This window comes from Pelodiscus sinensis, chromosome 1 (assembly GCF_052426305.1).
Source record: "Pelodiscus sinensis isolate ZL-2025 chromosome 1, ASM5242630v1, whole genome shotgun sequence".
NCBI classification, from domain to species: domain Eukaryota; kingdom Metazoa; phylum Chordata; order Testudines; family Trionychidae; genus Pelodiscus; species Pelodiscus sinensis.
The window spans coordinates 11,817,560-11,836,753 of NC_143052.1; the positions used below are offsets into that span (position 1 = coordinate 11,817,560).

At 43.8% G+C, this 19,194-nt stretch overlaps 1 protein-coding gene across 6 annotated transcripts in view; it reads left to right on the plus strand.

Moving 5' to 3' along the window:
- Positions 1-16,749, plus strand: part of GATA3 (GATA binding protein 3) — a 31,893-nt gene extending 15,144 nt beyond the window's left edge. For 4 of the 6 annotated variants that reach the window (XM_075926000.2, XM_075926002.2, XM_075926001.2 and 1 more), the window contains exons 4-6: positions 3,051-3,196; positions 9,627-9,752; positions 15,552-16,749. In XM_075926000.2, the coding sequence (XP_075782115.2) occupies positions 3,051-3,196; positions 9,627-9,752; positions 15,552-15,836 (557 nt within the window). In that variant the 3' untranslated portion in view covers positions 15,837-16,749. Of the gene's footprint in view, positions 1-3,050; positions 3,197-3,268; positions 3,349-9,626; positions 9,753-15,551 lie in introns of all 6 variants that reach the window. The other 2 variants (XM_075926004.2, XM_075926003.2) reach the window with 2 other exon arrangements.
- The last annotated feature ends 2,445 nt before the right edge of the window (positions 16,750-19,194 follow it).

Sequence of the window (19,194 nt, forward strand, 5' to 3'; positions counted from 1 at the left end):
AGGAGGCAGGGGCCGGGCGGCCGCGTTTTGGAAAAAACGGTTGAAGTTTGTGGTTAGGGCGCGGATGCCTTTTTTGGTGTGTGTTTTACTCCTGCCGTGCACGGATTGCCAGAGGCCCAGCAGGCCCGGGGTGAATCCAATCCACCAGCAGGCGCTGCGCCCGGCTGGGGCCGGGAGCCAGTGTCCGCGGAGCAGCGCGCTGGAGCCGGGGGGTGGGCTGGGGGGCTGCCCGGAGACGGGCTCTCACGCTGTGGTTCACACACACGCTGAGAGGCCGGGCTGAGCGCGGGCGAACCTGGTGCGCAGCGGGGAAGCCGAAGCCAACACAAGCTCCCAGGCTGCGGCTGGGAGAGCGAGCCAGCCCCCGGGTTCCCCGGGGACGGTCCCGCGGGCACAGCGCGGCGGGCAGGCCACGGGAGCGCGATCGCACCTCGGGCGAGCTGACTCCGAATTGTTTGGAACGTTGAGCTGGGCCCCTTGGAACGCGGTGTAGCCAGGCAGGAGCGCGAGTTCATTACCCCGCGGGAGTTCGAACTGGATCCTAGCAACTTCTTGTCGGGGGAGGGAAACTCCTTGTGCCCCCTCCCCCCCAGCTGCCTCCCTCTGGCAGCGCCCCCTTCCCACACACGAAAAGTGGTTCTGCTCCAGTTGGCAGGATCAGGCCCCTGCGCTTTAGTTTTACAAGCAAGGATTTGAAAGCAGAGCCTGCGAGGTGCACTTAGGAGCGTTTCGGGCCTTTCTGGAAAGAGATTGGCTCAGTGCGGGAGGATGGCCAGGTTGGTTCAACCAAGCACTTGGCCACAGGGGTGAGGGCAGCATGTATTTCCTGGTCACAGCTGCCTAAAAGAAAGGGTTGGGCGAGAACTGTTGTATGTGGGTGATCACACTTTCATCGGCCTAGTTTTTACTCCCCAACACCTGTCAGAGTTTATAGGCCATCCTCTTTCACCACACTGAAGAGCAGACTCCCCAGTGGATTTGTATTATTGCAACCAGCTCTCTGGGGGTGAAATGTAAAAATGGTTTGGCTTAACCAAGTTAGGAACAATTCTGAAACGGTGTGGTCACCCTTCCTGCCTGAGCTTAGCAAGGAAGAGATCATGGAGAATATAGGCCAAGCAAGGCTGAGGGTACTTGCTCATTTAGAAACAATAAGGAGTCCGGTGGCACCTTAGGTACCTCTACACATCAGGGCAAAAGTCGAATTAAGCTATGCAACTTCAGTGATGTTAATTGTGTAGCTGAAGTCACAATAGCTTAATTCAGCTTTTGGCGTTGTCTTCACAGCAGGAAGTTGAAGGAAGAGTACACTTCCCTTACTCCTTGTGAAATGAGGGTTGCAGGAATCGGAGTAAGAAGTTCTCCAGCTTGACATTATTTCGAAATAATGGCTTGCTGTGTAGAGGCACACGATGTTATTTCACAATAACATCAGTTCATCTGAAAAAATGCAGCTGTGTAGATAAACCCTTAGAGACTAACAAAAATATATAGAGAGAATCATGAACTTAGCTCATGATTCTCTGTCTGTCTCTCTCTCTTTTTGTTAGTCTTTAAGGGCACATCTACACAGCAGGGCTAAAGCCAAAATAAGGGACGCAACTTGAGCTACGTCAATTACATAGCTGAAGTCAAAATAGCTTAGTTCGGCCTTTGGCACTGTCTACACAGCACTTATTTCGAAATAGAGCACTTTCTTCCCCCGACATCCCTTACTCCTCATGAAATGAGGTTTACAGAAGTCGGAGTAAGAAGTTCATTATTTCGAATTTATTTTGAAATAATGGGCTTTCTGCGTAGACGTGCACTATGTTATTTTGGAATAACTCACGTTATTCCGAAATAATGCTACTATGTGGATATAGCTTAAGGTGCCACAGAACTACTCGTTTATAAAGTTACAGACTAGCCCGGCTACCCCTCTGACACTTGCTCATTTAGGTTAAACAAACTGTAGTAACAGAGGAGCAAACTTCAAATAGTCATCAGCCCACAAGGTCTTTTTTGCCTCACGTGAGAAAGAAAGGAATTGGGATGTAGGTCGATAAGAAGGAGAAGAAAACAAAATATTTTCAATCTGATCACTAGCCCCATATATGCCTGGATTGCTCCCTTATATATCTCTTGATTAAAAGCCTCATCCAGAGTGGAGGCTGACAAATCACCTGTAGGGGTGATGCAAAGTTTGTTTTTGGTTTGTTTTCCATCAGTGGAGTGAAATGCCACCCCTGTGAATTGAATACTCCAGAAATCGACCAAATTTATCTCCTCACTGACCCGGTTGCTGATGCTTTGCTTTCCTGACTGACTTAAAAAGAAAACACAGCCCTCTAGGAACGACTCGCAGGCAGCACAGGGCTGGGCTAGACGTTAAAGATCGATTGGGGTTGTCAAGTCAAATTGGCGCGTGTGATTTAGCTGACGCCCTAACTCATTGGCATATTCATAGAGGGGGTTAGGAACTCGATGGAGCCTTTATTCAAAGGAGTTTGCTGGTGGGACAGCTTTATTGGAGCCACTCCCTAAGTAAGGGCTACAGACGTGGGTCAGGATTACAGGCTGGGACTACCTGTGGACAGTGTGTGTCTCTCTGAAGAGCCCCATCCTATCAGCTGCTAGTCCTTACTGGTGGGAGAAGCCCCCCCTCCCATGTGGTTGCTGCTAGCCAGCCCTGTCGGATCAGGCCCTTCTTTATGTTTGTTGCTAACTATCATGGCCTCTGCGCAGACTAGCAATTTCCACCAGCGCAGAGGAAACTAGCAAGGGTTTGATCCTGCCCCCACTGTTGGGGAAGGATCGGGCCCCTTACACTTGGGGCTTGTGGTTTGCGTGTCCAGCAGAACAGCAGAGTGTGTGTGAGATCATGATCACACAGCCCTTCCACTGGGTGATGGCCAGGGCTTTGCAGAGGAGCTGGGGGAAGGTGTGGCTGAGGGGAGTGGGGGAAGGCTAGGAGGAAGAGGGGCTGAGCTAGATCTGACCGTTCACACTTATCCCCCCCACCTGCCCTTTGCTTTCCATAAGTGAACTATGTGCCCTCTTGTTTCCAGAAGGCAGGGAGTGTGTAAACTGTGGCGCTACCTCAACCCCCCTGTGGAGGAGAGATGGCACCGGGCATTATCTGTGTAACGCCTGTGGACTCTATCACAAAATGAACGGGCAGAACCGGCCCCTGATTAAGCCCAAGAGAAGGCTGGTAAGTCCCTTTTCCGGAACTTGGAGCCCAACCGCACTAACTTTCTGTCGTTGCTGTGTTTGATTTCTTCAGCCCAGGATGGCGAGCGTCCCGCAGGGAAAGGGCAGGAGAGCCCCCAGACATGTCAGTCTGTACTGAAGAGGGGTTTTAAAGTACGAGCTATAGAGAGACTCTCAGCCCATCCCCCACATTACACTGTGCCTGCCAAGTTACGTACCATTTTTTTTTTATATTTGTGCCTTGAAAAAACATCTCTTATCTGTAGGAGTTCACTTGAAGGGAGGCTGATTTTCATCCCCGGGTCTGGGGTGGGGAATCGGGGCTGGAGGAGGAGTGTGGCAGAGCACAAGGTCTGAGAGGCCTCACTTTGAAAGATGGAGATTTTGAACCCCCCCCCCCCTTTTTTTTAATTTGAAACCCTTCTTAGGGAAAATTTGCATGACTTTCCCCTCCACTTAAGAGGGACTATGGGGATTGTGGGTTTTAAAGGAACGCAGAGACTTATTCTTTCCTTCCCTCCCCTTGTGAACTCAAAAAAGTTTCCAAGTTTAGGTATTGCGGTATTTAGGATGGAGCATGTCACCCACCAAGGTCAGCTTCTACTGATGGGACGACTGATTGCCTGGGTCACTGGCACTGATAGATCATAGGCTCATAGAGTCTCAGGCCAGAAGGGACCATAACAATCATCTAGTCTGACCTCCAGGATAACACAAACCAGGAAATTTCCCCCAAACAATTCCCAGAGCAGATCTTTTAGGAAAACAGCCGCTCTTGATTTAAAAAGTGTCAGTGACGGAGAATCCACCACAGCCCTGGGTAAATTAAATCCAATCCTGCAAAGAATTACACCCTTGCGTACATTTGGGCCCCATCCACTATTGCTCTTGAATAGTCATTTGCATCAGGGCAGCGTGGGTGTAAAATGCTACTGTTCCAGTCTGGTAAGAGTTTTACACCCACTGGTGTAAACGAGAACGCAGGGTACAGGACGCCGTAGCCTGTGAGTAATCCCACTGAAGTGAACAGTGTGTGTAAAGTTGAGCATGTCTCAGACCCCGCCGGAGGGGCACCTCAGTAAATGCCTCATTACATTAAATAATGGTTCAGGGCTTTTGCTGTAATACACATCATATGTCGAGCATCCCCAGTGATCTATTTGTGAATTTCCCGGGAAGCCACGAAAAGGTCTGGAAGGCATGGCTAATGTACTTAGCAAATAATCATGCAAGCAACGAGGGGGGAAAAAATGGAGGCTGAAATTATGTTCCCTGTCTAGGAAGTGGCTGCATACTTAGAATCAAGGAATGTTTAGCCTCATTATTAAAAATGCGGGCAGTAGGCTGGCTGCTGTTCAGAAGACAGAGGAAAATGTGATTCCTGCCCCTTGGGACTTAGCAGCATAATTAACAGACAGATAATACAACTCCCCTTAAAGTCCAGGTCCTGCTAACACTGAGGCCTCAGTCCTGCAGCTCACGCTTCACTTTATGAACAGTGAGTAAGCCAGTGGGTCTTAGTAGGAGATATGCACAGTATTGTCAAGTGAATAGTCCCATTGACTCCAGTGGGGTTATTCACATGAGTAAAGTTACGCATGTACCTGAACACCGGAGGCCCATCTTTTACTTTGTGCCTGTGACTCATTCCCTTGCAGGGACCATTCATGTACTCAAAGGTTACGTGTTTTGGGGGTCGAGTTCCAAATGACCAAAGGGACGAGAACGTGTCTTTGGGCATGTAGGTTTGAAGATGGAGGAGTAAGCGCCTGTGTATCCCCCCTCTTTCAAACACCGCATGGTACAGGCAATACTGCTCTATTACGTACAATGAACTTTTCCCTTAAAAGAAAACGCTGGGCATACTTAATCGAGTCTCATTTTTCTCATCTTTATTAGAAAAAGCAAAAAGCTTTCGAGGGAGGGAAGTGCTTGTATAATTTTGATTTTGGGAATCTCCCTCCCTCATATCCCTTCCCCTTTCATTGCCCTGTCTTAAACCCACACACATTTTTCTGTCTTTATTATTATTTTTTTCTTTCTGTCTTCATGTGTAAAGCTAACTTCCTAGGAAAAAGCTGCCGGATATCTGAGCCCTGGAGATAACTCATAAACAACAGCTCTGCTTCCCCAACCCAAACACTAAGGAGTCTGAATGTATTAGAAGGAGAAAGGGAGTTGAAAAAAAATCCAAAGAACAAAACTCTGGGCAGCAGCAAGGTGTTCTCTCAAAACAAGTGTGATTGCACCAACAAAAGAATGCTCGGAATCACCCCAAACCTGCACTTACTATGTATATATAGTATATATCATGGTGTGCCCTTAATGTGAAGTACCCCCCACAGAAGTTCCTACAGTCTGAACAGTCTGCACTTACTGGTGACATATAAATGCTAGATTTCTAGATTTTTTTGCCTTTCCCTTTTCTATGTAAACTGAAAAAAGTAAGCAGCCTGCCTCCATTTGATACCACGCGCTTTTGCCAAACTTCCCCACGAAGGCAGCTGTCAATAGAGCTGCGACTTATATTTGCATTTCATTATGTGTTTTTAAAAAAAAGATGTCTGTGGCTCAACTTGGTCTGTTCTAACTTTCAAAAGGAGAGCGAGAGAGACAGGCTGGGCGTGTGGTTAAGGCACAGGATCTAGGATGTATTTCTCTCTCTCCCACAAGCTTCCTGTATGACCTTGGGCTAGTTTCAGAGGATCCGATTGACAGCCCACTGAAGCCAATGAAAGGACATTGCTAACCTTTGATAAGGCCCTTACATTTCACTAAAATCAAGGCAGACATCATCTAGGAGAGTTGGACCAGACTCAGAACCCTTGTGGGCCATAGTGCCTAAAAACAGATCTGCTTAGTTTCACAGGTTAGCTGTGAAACTTGATTCACTAGTGAATGGAAAAGTGCTTTGAGATCCTCCCCCAGAAGATGTGCTGTAAATGCAAAATACTGGTGGTGTGCATTCTGCCAGGAAGGATTTGTATTGACAGGACATTCCACGCTAATCTCACACTCCGGTTGTAATGTATACAACTAACTGGGGGCTTTCTTGTGTCCATAGACATCAGTGGGAGTTTTCTCATTGACACCAAAGGGCGTAGGGTAAGGCCATTAGGTTTTAAGTGTTCCTTTTCGGAAAATGATGATTGTGCAAGAATATTACTTTTTTGGCCTTTAAATTACATTGATCATAAGGATTTTTTGTGTTGTGGAATTACTGAGTGTGAACACCGTGGCATAGGGCAGAAAACCGCAAAATGTCTCCAAGGGAGACATTTCCTCTTGTGTGGGCTGTCTCAAATATCACTGGTTTTAGAAATCCCCGGGGGCCTGATCCTTCAGGTCTGACAAGGGCAAAACTCCCACGGAAAGCCTTGAACCTGCGGCTGCTGCTCCACTCATGGAATGACCAGTGGCGCTAACGGGAATGAGCGCATGCAGAAACTGAAGAATCAGGCCCCAAGTCAGCATGAGATGCTGATCCTACAAATGCTTACACACACATTTCACACATTTCAGTGGGATTAGTCAGTTGCTTGAAGTTAAGCATATGCCTAAGTATCTGTGGGACTCGGGCCTTAGATTTGCCTGAGAAAGACTGCGGGATCAGAAATCGATCACACACACACACGCACGAGCACTTTTCCCTTTGCCAAGCAAGTATGTGCCTGCAGTTCATAGTTTTGCAAATCTGAACATACTAACTTCAGAGCATGCAGATATCTGTCATAATTTTGGAAAGACTTTGGAGCATTGACATTTAACTTCTTTGCAATTTGTTTGCACGGTTACAAAGAATTGCCAAATTAAGAAATCTTAAAGGGGTAGCTGTGTTAGTCTGTAATTGAAAACAAATAAAAAAACAACAAATAGTCCTGCTGCACCTTAAAGACCTAACAAAAAAGATAGATGGTATCATGAGCTTTTGTGGGCACAACCCACAATCTGAAGAAGTGGGTTGTGCCCATCAAAGCTCATGATACCATCTACATGTTTTGTTAGCCTCTAAGGTGCTGCAGGACTATTAGTTGTTTTTTACTTTTTTTTCAAATTTAGAAAATAATCTTAGGCTGCAATTTATTGTTTACACATAGCGTAACATGCTACTGCTCTGCAGGGGCTCCCTCCACTAACGGAGAACAGTCAGAAATCTTAATTAACCTTAGTTTCCCATAGCAAAATTACCCTTTTCTTTAGCATGTTTAGCTGGTTTTGCATCCCACCTTGGCTTCGCTCTCTTTTTCGGGTGTCCTGGACTAAAAGAAAATGCCATGCTTGCATGTTAGATTTAGAGCCTAATCCACAGCCCATTTAAGTCAATTGGAAACTTTTGGGTGCTTGGGATCAGGTCTTTACAGCTTGGTTCTCTAATCTGTGGGAGTCTCCATTGATGAAAGTTTAGGTTTAATACCTCAAAACCCCTTGAAGTCAATGGGACTAGGATTTCACACTGTTTTTTCAGTGATAGCACGCCACATGCTAAATAGTTAAAATCAAATTCTGTGGCTTGAACTACAGACAAATTGCTGCATATCTTGCTTACTTTGCACACACAACTAGGACCTGATCCTTACAGCCTTTATGTACAGGCTGAACCTCTCTAGTCCAGCATTCTCTGATCCAGCAACATCTGTGGTCCTGCATGATTTGAGTTAGCCAGGCGTCCACTTACCATGGGTGGGGCCAAGTTTCCCGCAGTCCCATAATGTTTGTTTACAGCCCCCAGTCCTGGCACTTAGTGTTCTGTGCTGTAATTTAGCTCTAATTTTACCTCTAAATGTCTTCTAAGAGCCCAGTAAGCAGTGGAAGGGTTGGTAATGCTGCTAGACAGTGTCGAACTTTTGGCAAATTCTCTGGTTCGGCACCAAGTGAGGTCCCAAGGGTGCTGGACTAGAGAGATTCAACCTGTATCCTAAACTCCCATTGACTCAGATGATGGCAACTTCTTTGTATTAGTAGATTATTGTGAGTGTTCTAAGCAGGCTATTGTATGTGTATATATTTACTTTATATTTCACGCTTCTTTTTTTCTAGATAATGAAAATGCTAACCAGTCAATAAACAAAGGATGTGTAATACCCAATAAAACAGCCCTTACCGCCAGGTCAACTTCCCTATGCTATATTTAATTATTATTTAAGTTGTAACATGACCTACCAAAAACCAGGCAATTCAAAATTAAAGTGAACCTTACCCCACTGTCCATATATGTGTTTAAACTTTGTAGTACAATGTCTAAAGACTCAGTGGTTTTTGAAGGTTGTACATGTTGCAATATGCAGCTGGAGCAGGTAGTGGGGTAAATGGTTAGATTAGTGGCACAAAGATGAGAATTAAAACTCAGTTCCCGAAGGTGCTCAGCGGTGCCTACATCCCACAAAGCACTTAAACACACATGTAACTTTCAGTTCATGAGTAGTCCCATTAAAGCAAATGAATGGGTGTGGAATCAGAGTTCAATAACTAGTTAATGTTCATGAGGGATAGACAGGACTTTGGCTTTAAAGGTCTCATTTGAAAGCCTGACACATGACAAAGTGTAAGGAGCTTTGTTTATCTAGCTCGGAAGGACAGAATGGAGTGAAATTGTAAAAGTTGTGATTGTTTATTTATAATGATGTATAAAAGGGAGCATGTTCTGAAACATGCCATAGATTCTTGTGTTACAGGTCATGAAAATTTTCTTTTCTTTTCTTTTCTTTTCTTTTCTTTTCTTTTCTTTTCTTTTCTTTTCTTTTCTTTTCTTTTCTTTTCTTTTCTTTTCTTTATAAAACTGTCAAGTCTTCTTTCACATCTACAAATACTCAGAAACACTGACAGTTAAAATTATGGCTTAAAATTATGTGATTCATAAGTCAGCTGCTCCCACCCTTATCTTGAAATAAGTTGTTGTGTTCACTTTAGTGTGAGTAAAAGCTACAGGACTGAGCCTTATTCGGGGTCTGATCTTGCATTCTTGGCACATCCAACCCCCCAATACCTGCAAGTTAGAGTTTTTTATGTGCTTTGATGCTGGATCCGATACTCACTGAGGCCAATGTGAGGCTTTCTGTTGACTTCTGTGGTGGTTAATTTGGGCCCTAAATGCAGAATCAGACCCAGAGGTGCTTGGAAGTTTTAAAATGGAGAGCATGGTGGCCATTAAGTCATGTTTTCCTCTCTGAAATGTGACTTGCCAGAGCAGCGATTTTCGATGATTTCTTCTGGAGGTTTGACACTTACTATAGCACCTCCTCCCCCCACCCCCCGTGCCATTCCTGTATAATTTGGGATGAATGTGCTGTGGGGAGTTTCAGAATTACCATGTGTTCTCACGAGTCATTTAGCAATATGCGTTAGTTTCATCCAGTTGCTGCTTGCTGGCTCAGTGGTTTTGCTGATTGAATCTTTTTAATACCGGGTGCTTTTTTCCCCTCCCTCTCCCTCAGTCGGCAGCAAGACGGGCGGGCACATCCTGTGCAAATTGTCAGACCACCACCACCACGCTGTGGAGGAGAAATGCCAATGGCGATCCCGTCTGTAACGCCTGCGGGCTCTATTACAAGCTGCACAATGTAAGTGTAACTGGAACTCTCGGACGAAAGCTTCTGTTTCAGCCATGTACATTAAACATTCTCCCGGGAGTAGAGGGCCCCAATTCGGAGAGATTCTGCACACCCACTTATCCCTTTGGGACCTGTCAGGATCTGACCACTAGTTGGGCTGAAGAAATGCTCCCCGTCCCCTCCTTAATAATTGTGATTCAAATAGGACAGATGTAATGAGACCCGGTTTGAAGAATTATAAGACAGGGCCGCATGTCAGTAATGATATACCTTTACCATGCACAAGCCAAGAAAGGAGGAGTTTAACAACAGAGAGGGATATTATCCACTTTGTGTTGGACTCCGCACGCTGGAACAGACAGCAGGCCATGTTGCAAACTGATACACTGTGGATGCTAGCTCCAGTTCCTTGAGAAAATATGAATTCTAGACAAGAAAAACAATACACCAGTCATAATTTAGATCTTTCCAGTGCTCTTCTTGCTTCATTCTCCCCAACCCCCGCCTCTCCTTTCAAAAAGGTAGCTATAATTGTCCGGGATGATACAAGCCATTCCTAAAATGAAGAGGATTTGATTTAGTTAGTGGGATGAAGAGTCTGCCAAACCTGTGTTGTGAATTTTAAAGCGCTGCTTGTGGAAGAGAAAGGGAAACAAAATGAAATGTCTGGTAGATTTAATCTAATATCTCCATGCAAAGCCAGCTCACCTAAACAAGGGACATATGTCCTAAGGAAAGAGCGAAAGGAATCTGAGTGGAATTATACCACAGACTAATATTAATACTATTAATAAATGACTTATGAGTAATTAGTAACAATTAATAAAAAGGAGCCTTGAGGATCACACTGTTATGTTCATGTCATACATAGCATTAGAATAATAACAACAACATAGGAGGAAGGCAAACACTTCCAATTGCTTTGTTTTGATGTCACTTTTTTGGAGTGGTTGTTATGTTTCATTTAGAAATACCGAACAGACATGAATGTAGTCGAGGGCCAACATTTCCATTTAATGTTCAAGCTGTTTTGTCTCTAGGGATGAGAGAAAGAGTTTGGGTTAAAAAAATGATGTAAATCATTGTTCAAGTCTGGCCACATGCCCCTTATGAAGTATGGAACAAAGTTTGGTTAACTTTCCCCACTAGTTTTCATTCCCACATATCTTTGCACTCCTTACTCTCAGGAGTGACTTCCTATTGAAGTCACTGGAAAAGTGCCTATTGCCCCTGATGGCAGCTGGTTCCAGACATCTGGAATGAAAGCACTGAACTGTCCCGTGGTATTTCCAGTCCAACGGGGACCAGAAAGGAGCAGGGATCTCGTTCAGTCTGGTGTATGCAAACACTCGGATTCCTATCAAAAACCTGTCTGGCTTTTGCAGGTTCATCCACCCATTCATCTTTTATGACTGTGTGTCTCATGTGTTGTGAACAGCGGTGGACCCGATTCAACAACACCCTCCCGATCCATATTTTGGGGAATCACAGAACTGGAAGCAACCTCAGGGTCATCAAGTCCAGTTCCCTGCACTAACAGCAGGACCAAACACCATCTAGAGACCATCCCTAACAGGTGTTTGTCTAACCTACTCTTAAATATCTCCAATGATGGAGCTTCCACAACCTTCGGGGGCAATTTATTCCAGTGCTTAACCCTCCTTGACTGTTAGGAATTTTTTCCTAATGTCCAACCTAAATCTTCCTTGCTGCAATTTAAGCCCACTGCTTCTTCCCCTATCATCAGAGGTCAAAGAGAACAATTTTTCTCCCTCCTCCTTGTAACAACTTTTAGGTACTTGAAAGTTGTTATCATGTGCCCTCAGTCTTCTTTTTGCCTGATCAAACAAACCCAGTTCTTTCAGTCTTCCCTCATAGGTCATGTGTTTAGACCTTTCATTATTTTTGTTGCTGGGCCTTTCCAAATTTGTCCACATTTCTTCCTGAAATGTGGCTCCCAGAACTGGACACAATACTGTAGTTGAGGCCTAATCCGTGTGGAATAGAGTAGAAGAATGACTTCTCGTGTCCCGGTTACAAAACTGCTGCTAACGCTTCCAGATTGATGTCTGATTTTTGTTTTGCAATAATATTATGCTGTTGACTCATATTTAGTTTGTGATCCACTATGACCCTGAGATCCCTTTCTGCCATACTCCCTCCTAGGCAGTCATTTTGTATGCCTACAACCGATTGTTCTTTCCTAAGTGGAATACTTTGCATTTATCCTTATTGAATTTCATCCTGTTTAGCTCAGACCATTTCTCCAGTTTGTCCAGATTATTTTGAATTATAATCCTGTCCTCCAAAGCACTTCCAACTCGCCCCCCCCCAAGTGGTATCATCTCCATACTTTATAAGTGTCCTCTCTATGCCATTATCTAAATCATCGATGAAGACATTGAACAGAACTGGATGTGGAATTGATCTCCTCAGAACCCCATTTATTATGTCCTTCCAGCATGGATATTTAGATCCAGCTGTGAAATTTGCGACACGGAGCACATCACTTACGCTGAGCCACTTTCACATTCTTTAAAAACATCTTCAGCTGGTGACAACAGCAACATGGGCAGTGACAGCAATCCACGGGCCAGATTCTGATATCAAGACAAGTGGCACTGTGCTCTAAGTGAATCCAGTGGCCTAAATGGGAAAATACTACCTCCAGATCGAAATATTTCTGACTGTGGGATAGAAGATCGAGGTTTATTTATTGACACCTTTCTCCTGCCCAGATAACGTAAGAGCCTCTGACTGCAAAAGTCATAGCGTGATGTAGAGGATAGGGAGATAAGAGAATACCAGCAAAGAAAGCAAACCAGAAGGAATGTACATGGGAGAAGGCAGATTCTGCAAGCAATAACCGGAGAGTGTGGTGAAGAAGAGGCCAGGAAGGCAGCATCCTAAGTGGCGACTGATTTCTATGATGTACTGTAAAGCACTGGGAGTTTTGTTGTATCACCTTCAAGCTGAGACCACCTCTTTGCGCTCTTTCTGGGAGGCAGGATCGATAAGATTGTGTTAGCTGTCTTGTGAGCAGCACCAGACTAATCCTTCCGTCAATGCTTGCTATGGAGGGGGCATCTGGCCGAGGTTCCTCTAGAGGCTAAATGTATTTACAGGGAAGTGCAGAGTTTCCCCAGTGCACTAAATGGACATCAGTGAAGTTGATGGAGGAATACCAGCTTACCCAGACTAAGGATCTGGCCATGTGGCGTTTCAAACCAGCACTAGTGTCTTGTGAGCAGGGGGACAGATGTACGTACTTCTCAGGGTCTCACAGATAAGTCCATTTGTAACCGGTGGCAGGCGTGTCTCATAAGCCGCGGTGATCAATACGAATTTGAGGCTTCCAGTCCTTCCCAAGAAGCATTCAACAGCGTTTCGCCTGAGGACTGTAAGGAATAGTCTCTGAAGACAATGGCCCTAATAGATGGAACACATTTTTTTTGTTGTTCGTGCATGTTTGTGTTTTTATGAATGAGTTTTACTCCAACCTTAAAACAGTTATGCTTGTTTTCGGCCCTGCTCCTGCAACTGATCTGTAGCTGCCTCCTGGCTAATGCAGCAAGGCAATAATATTGATGCTGTTCCCTGACTCTCCTGCTTATGCTAATTTATTTTTAATGTTCTGTAGATTCCTGCCGGTAAAGCAAACCCAATTGCTTGGAGGATTCCTGCTTTTATTGAAGACACTTGCAAATGTCCAATTGATTTGAATAGGCCCCTTTATCAATCATATTAATAATGACTAATATTTCACATGTATTGGGTGCCTTCTAGGATCCTCAAGTGCTTTCTCAGAGACAGGGACTCCTGGAGATTAATTGAGCATTATGGCTAAATTTGCTGCAGACTCAGGGCAACACGGAGGTCCATGGCAAAACTCTCTCTTTCTTCAGTCTGAGCAAGATCAGACCTTTAATATGTGATACTATCCAGAGGTGATGCTTGGGGGAGCATGTGGCGGTCATGTGCACCCCCATGCCGCAGATTTTCTCCTTGGCTTGTACTGAGCATGCTCACATGGACTGAGCATGGTCAGGAACAATACTGAAACTAGCGGCCCTCACTTTGCGACTCTCACTAGAGGCAGGCATGGGGCATCTCTGTCTATTCCATCTATTTAATATGTTGAATGTGGGGATTTGGGGGCTGATCTTGCTACAGTATATTGAATTCACATGCAATATTCCCCAGAAGTAGGATCAGGCCTGATTGAGTTCAAAGGGAGTAGTAGATGATACTCAGGACATCGGGGGAAGCCCTTTGCTTCTCATAGGGCTGGGTCCACAGCCTTCAAGAGTGCACTCTTTTAAGTGTGTGAGCTGCCGCTGACTTCAAGTTCTGACCCTAATTTCACAATAGCCAGAAGCTACAGAAAAGCAGATCTTAAAACCCTGTCCACACAGCGGGAGGTTCACAGGAGCAAACGCTGCCGTCGGCTTCCCTTACTCCTCGTGAGGAGTTGGAGTCCTGTGCCAATGGGGGCGCCCGTTGGGTTGGATTTAGCGGGTCTTTGCTAGACCTGCTAAATTGAACCCTGAAAATCGACCGTGGCAGCATCCATCTTCTGTGTATTGTAGATGTGCCCTCTGTGCCTCAAATCCCCCTCTATAGAATGGAGATAATACTTGCCCAAGTTGACTGGGACATTGCATTAATTAATAACTCATATACAATTAGGTACGTTTTCTTATAGCCATAAATAATGGTCACAATGGTGCAGGAATAATATTTTTACATCATCATTTACTAGAGGCGAGAGAATAATTTGCAGTGGATAATGTATCAGATGTATTTAGCCTCTTTTCCTGGTTGCACAATGTACACCAACTGTTTGTGCTTTTCTTAAAAAAAAAAATCCAGTTAATTTTGGGGATTTAGTTGAATTCTCTGGATGGAGCCTAGTTTGCTCTGGGTGAAATTCATCCCTGTGAAGAGAAGTCAGCAGAAGGCCTTCGCATCACTTAAGTCCAAACTAAGCCCTTAAGCCATAAGAGGGACTTAAGTGGAGCATGTGTCAGACGTTGGCCCTCTGAATAGAGATGAATTGCATCCCATGAGAATTAGATATTCAGCATGTCCCATTGGAGCTTACTTATGATTGGTTAGATCAGTCACACAGTATTGTTTCTCTTCTTTGATTCTAGTGAAATTGATCATACGTGAGAATTTAATGTTTGGGTTTTCTGCAAATATTTGTGTGTGTGAATTTGAAATTTGCTTCCTGCCAGTAAAACTGAGATGAAGCAAATGTCTGCAGGAAAGGAACACGAAAAAAGCAGCAAGCATGTCCAAAGAAAATATATTTAAAAAAAATAGCAGTCATACTTTTTGCTCATGTTTTACAGTATTTCCCTAGTACTATGACGGTGACAAGGGTATTTTAGATCCTTTGTAGATGATATTGAGATTTAACAATTTCACAGGGTATTAGCTTTATAATGATTTTAAATTTGCCTTAACAAGAGGCCTTGAGGGTTGAGATAGTGCCCTTAAGGAACATATGAGCTGATACTCACTAGCTTGCTTTGCAAGTGCACTCCGGTTACCTATTGTCCTGGAACATGGTAACCTAAACCTTTTGGTCACTGGAAGTTACATAAATTAGTCTTGGAGACCATGAAACCCTACCAGCTTTTTTTTTTTTTTCACATGCCCCCAAAAGACTCATTCGGGTCTGGAGTTTTTTTGGTGGTTTCCAAAATCTTGCTAAAGTGTTCGGTGATGAGTTCCAAAGTGCTCTGGGGGAGGAGGGACGGCAGTAAAAAAAGAAATAAAAAATAATTGATTTTTGTTTAGATTAACAGACCCCTGACTATGAAGAAAGAAGGAATTCAGACCAGAAACCGAAAAATGTCTAGCAAATCCAAAAAGTGCAAAAAGGTCCACGACAGCTTGGAAGATTTCCCCAAGAGCAGCTCTTTTAACCCCGCCGCCCTCTCCAGACACATGTCCTCCATCAGCCACATTTCACCTTTTAGCCACTCTAGCCACATGCTGACTACCCCGACACCGATGCATCCACCCTCCAGCCTCTCTTTCGGACCTCATCATCCTTCCAGCATGGTCACTGCCATGGGTTAGAGACAGACTCCCCCTGCTAAATGCTTTACGGTCTCAAAATGAGATTTACTTTATATACTTGCATTTTTGCAGGCGTGCGGTTCTCAAGTGGAAGCCGAAAACAAATGGATAAAAATAAAAAAAAATATTATTTGAAGGCATAAAAGAAAAAAAAAAGGAAAATAAAAGTGTTGTTTGCCACTTTTTAAAGGAGCTCACTATGGTGTCTGTATTCTCAACCTCTGAATCTGGACTCCATCTGTGAATAAGCCATTCGGACTCATATTCCCTATTTAACAGGGTCTTTAGTGCTGTGAACAAAAAAGATGAACATTGCATATAACTTATATTGTAAGGAATACTGTACATTTGAGGAAGACTTTATTGCATCTGGGTAAGCTGTAAAGACAAGCATGAAGGACTCCGAGGGAAAAAAATATTAAAGGCGGATGGGGAGGAGAAAAAAAGATGCCGACCGAGAAGAACCAGGTCTAATGAACGAACGGACAAACTGCCAGTTGTGTCTTCTCTCTCTCTGGCTGGCTCAAGATGTTTGATGCATTAACTAACTAACTAACTAACTAAAGCTGTAGGCAGATCATTCATTCCAGGCATCAGGCCTTTTACAGAGGAAGTAATAATGATTTGGGGGCAATCAGTGTTAACATACGGCTGTTGCCAGTGAGGGTTTTTAGATCGCCATCCTTCAGGCCTATATGCATTGTGAACAAGTTCCTGTAATTGTTGTTTGTATGTATATTTCAAAGCACCAAATTAAGAGAGATGTAGATTTATTTCATCCTATTATACAGACTGAATGGTTGTACAAATTTATTTACTGCTAGTGTTAAGACCTATTTTATTTTGGTTTTGTTTTGTTTTCATATTTTTTCCCTTTTTTTTTTTGAGAATAAACTAGATTAAATTCTGTTGACTTACAGGTGTTTTGTGCTTGGCGGGGTGTGGACGGGGAATCTTTTTGTTTTTGTTTTGAGGATATTTATTAAATAGCTTTCATGGGCATAGGCGACCTGTATCTTTTTCAGCTCCTTTTTGACGGCCAGTGCAATGTTTGCGGTGGTTTATAAATAAAATAAAATAAAATTAAAATAAATGAAGTGCATGTTAGCGTGACCCACTGTTCAGTGTCTGTTACAGATCCCTGGATTTGCAAAGCATATGTAGCTGCTGTCGCTCCCGGCTAGGAGAATCATTCCTTTCAGTGGCACTCTAGAAGTGTATGCTGCTGAGATTGGACGTTCAACCCCCCTGTGCGAACCCTGATAACCAATGGACTGTTAGGAATTGAGTGGGGAGGTGCAGAAAGGTACCTCACTCTGCTTTAGGAGGCCTCAAGGAAAGAATCGTGTTTGGCGATAAGCTTCCCTCATGTTCTGTGCTTGTGGCTGCAGCCCTGAACCACTTCCTTATGCAGTGAAACATTTTTTTCAGTCTCAAGTCCCAATCCACGAATGAGCTCTAAGTGGGTGTAGAGTTGCCAGGTGTCCGGTATTTTTTACTCAACAACTTTTGCAACCCCCTTTATTTTTGCTCCACAGAATTTTTCCCCTGCGTTTTTTTTGGGGGGGGGGAGGGGTTCGGTATTTTTTGCGAAACCATCTGGCAACCCTAAGTGGGTGGAGCCTGTTTTCCTGCTGAGCCTCAAAGAAAGGGATGGAACTCATTTTAACAGCATACAAAGGATGGTGATGATCTCTATTGCCATCCCCTCACCATCAACAGTCATGAGCCTGCTCCCCCTCTACTCCAAATTCAGGAGATGAACTTTAAACTATTGAGATTTAAAATATACCAACAAATAAATAAACCTGGGGGCCTTTTAATTTGCTTTAGGGTTAACTTTTTTTTTAGTGTTTCCCCACAAAGCACGAGGACTGGGAACATAAAAAATGCTGACATTCCGATAGTCACATGACTCCAGGAGGTGGGGCTTTAAGAAAAGCACCCTATATTGAGGGTTGTGATACAATTGCAAGGGTTGGAAATGCTGCAACAAGCGTGTAGACCTCGTAGTTATAATGAAAGGAAAATAATATTCGCTCTCAACAAGGATGACCTTCAAATGAATGATTACCCCCTGAGGGTGGCAACATCTGAGGACTCTGTGCAGTAGCTGAATTCTTTTTTGTCTACCAAGTGGAGGCCCTATTTCACAACTACATATATGAATAATGTTTACACATTCAAGTAGTCCCATTGGGTCAAACTGTGCTCTCAGTGATACTGGTCTAAACTCAGAGTAAGTTTTAGACCAATTTATATGAGATCAGAATTAAACCCCTTGGGCTTGCTTCACATTTGCTCTGAATTGTGTGTAACCATTTACTCCAAATCCAAGTGGATATAAAATACCATTCTGAGCTGGTAACATTTCACGCACTCCTTGCATTAGGTACATGACTATATAAGGCTCAGTTCATTGACTTCCATGGGCTTACTCACATGAATAGCAAGTTCCTATATAAGCAAAGGGGTACAGGATAAGGCCCATGGTTCCTGCTGGTAACTTTCAAGATCAAAATAAATTGGGCCAAAGAAGACTTTAATTTGCTCTTTTGTCTTTGTTTTAGTTTCTCCCTTTTCCCCGCTTCCAAACAAACATAGCCGAGATAAGTCTACATCACAACTGAGGAATTAATGAGAGGTATATGGCAAACACAGTAATCATTTTGTAATACTGTTTAGTTCCCTTTTATGCTGTTGATAAAGATGTGTAAACATAAACGCAAACCAAATCTATGTTAATCACCTGTTTTCTCAATATTTTAAGCATAAAGGCTAAATGTTGAAATAAAATGGAGTGGAGGATGCAAATAGAGATCTCCTTGGCTTCTAGTTAATCATCTGCTAATGATAAAGCTAGTCTTAATGAGTCTGATTAATCAAAGGAAGTTATCTTTGGTGATATTAAGTCTGAGATTTTGTTGCTTTTTAACATTTTTTTTAACATAACACTTCAACATTTCCCTCCTTTGACTCAAGGGAGGCAAGGACTAAGAAATGGATTCTGATCTGGCTGATGCTGATGTAAATGATTTGGATTTAAGACTCTCTCAGTAATGCCTACTCAATTGGGGTATGTCTACACTACAGCGCTAATTCGAACTAACTTAGTTCGAATTAGTTAATTTGAACTAAGCTAATTCGAACTAACGGATCCAGACTAAAAAACTAGTTTGAATTAGCATTTTGCTAATTCGAACTAGCTTGTTCACACAGAGTGGACCCTGAACCGGGGTTAAGGATGGCCGGAAGCAGTGCCGGCAGGGCATCAAAGGAGGACTTAGAGCGTGGAGCTGCTGTCTCAGGCTAGCCGAGGGTTGTGCTTAAAGGGACCCGACCCCCACCCTGGACAGAC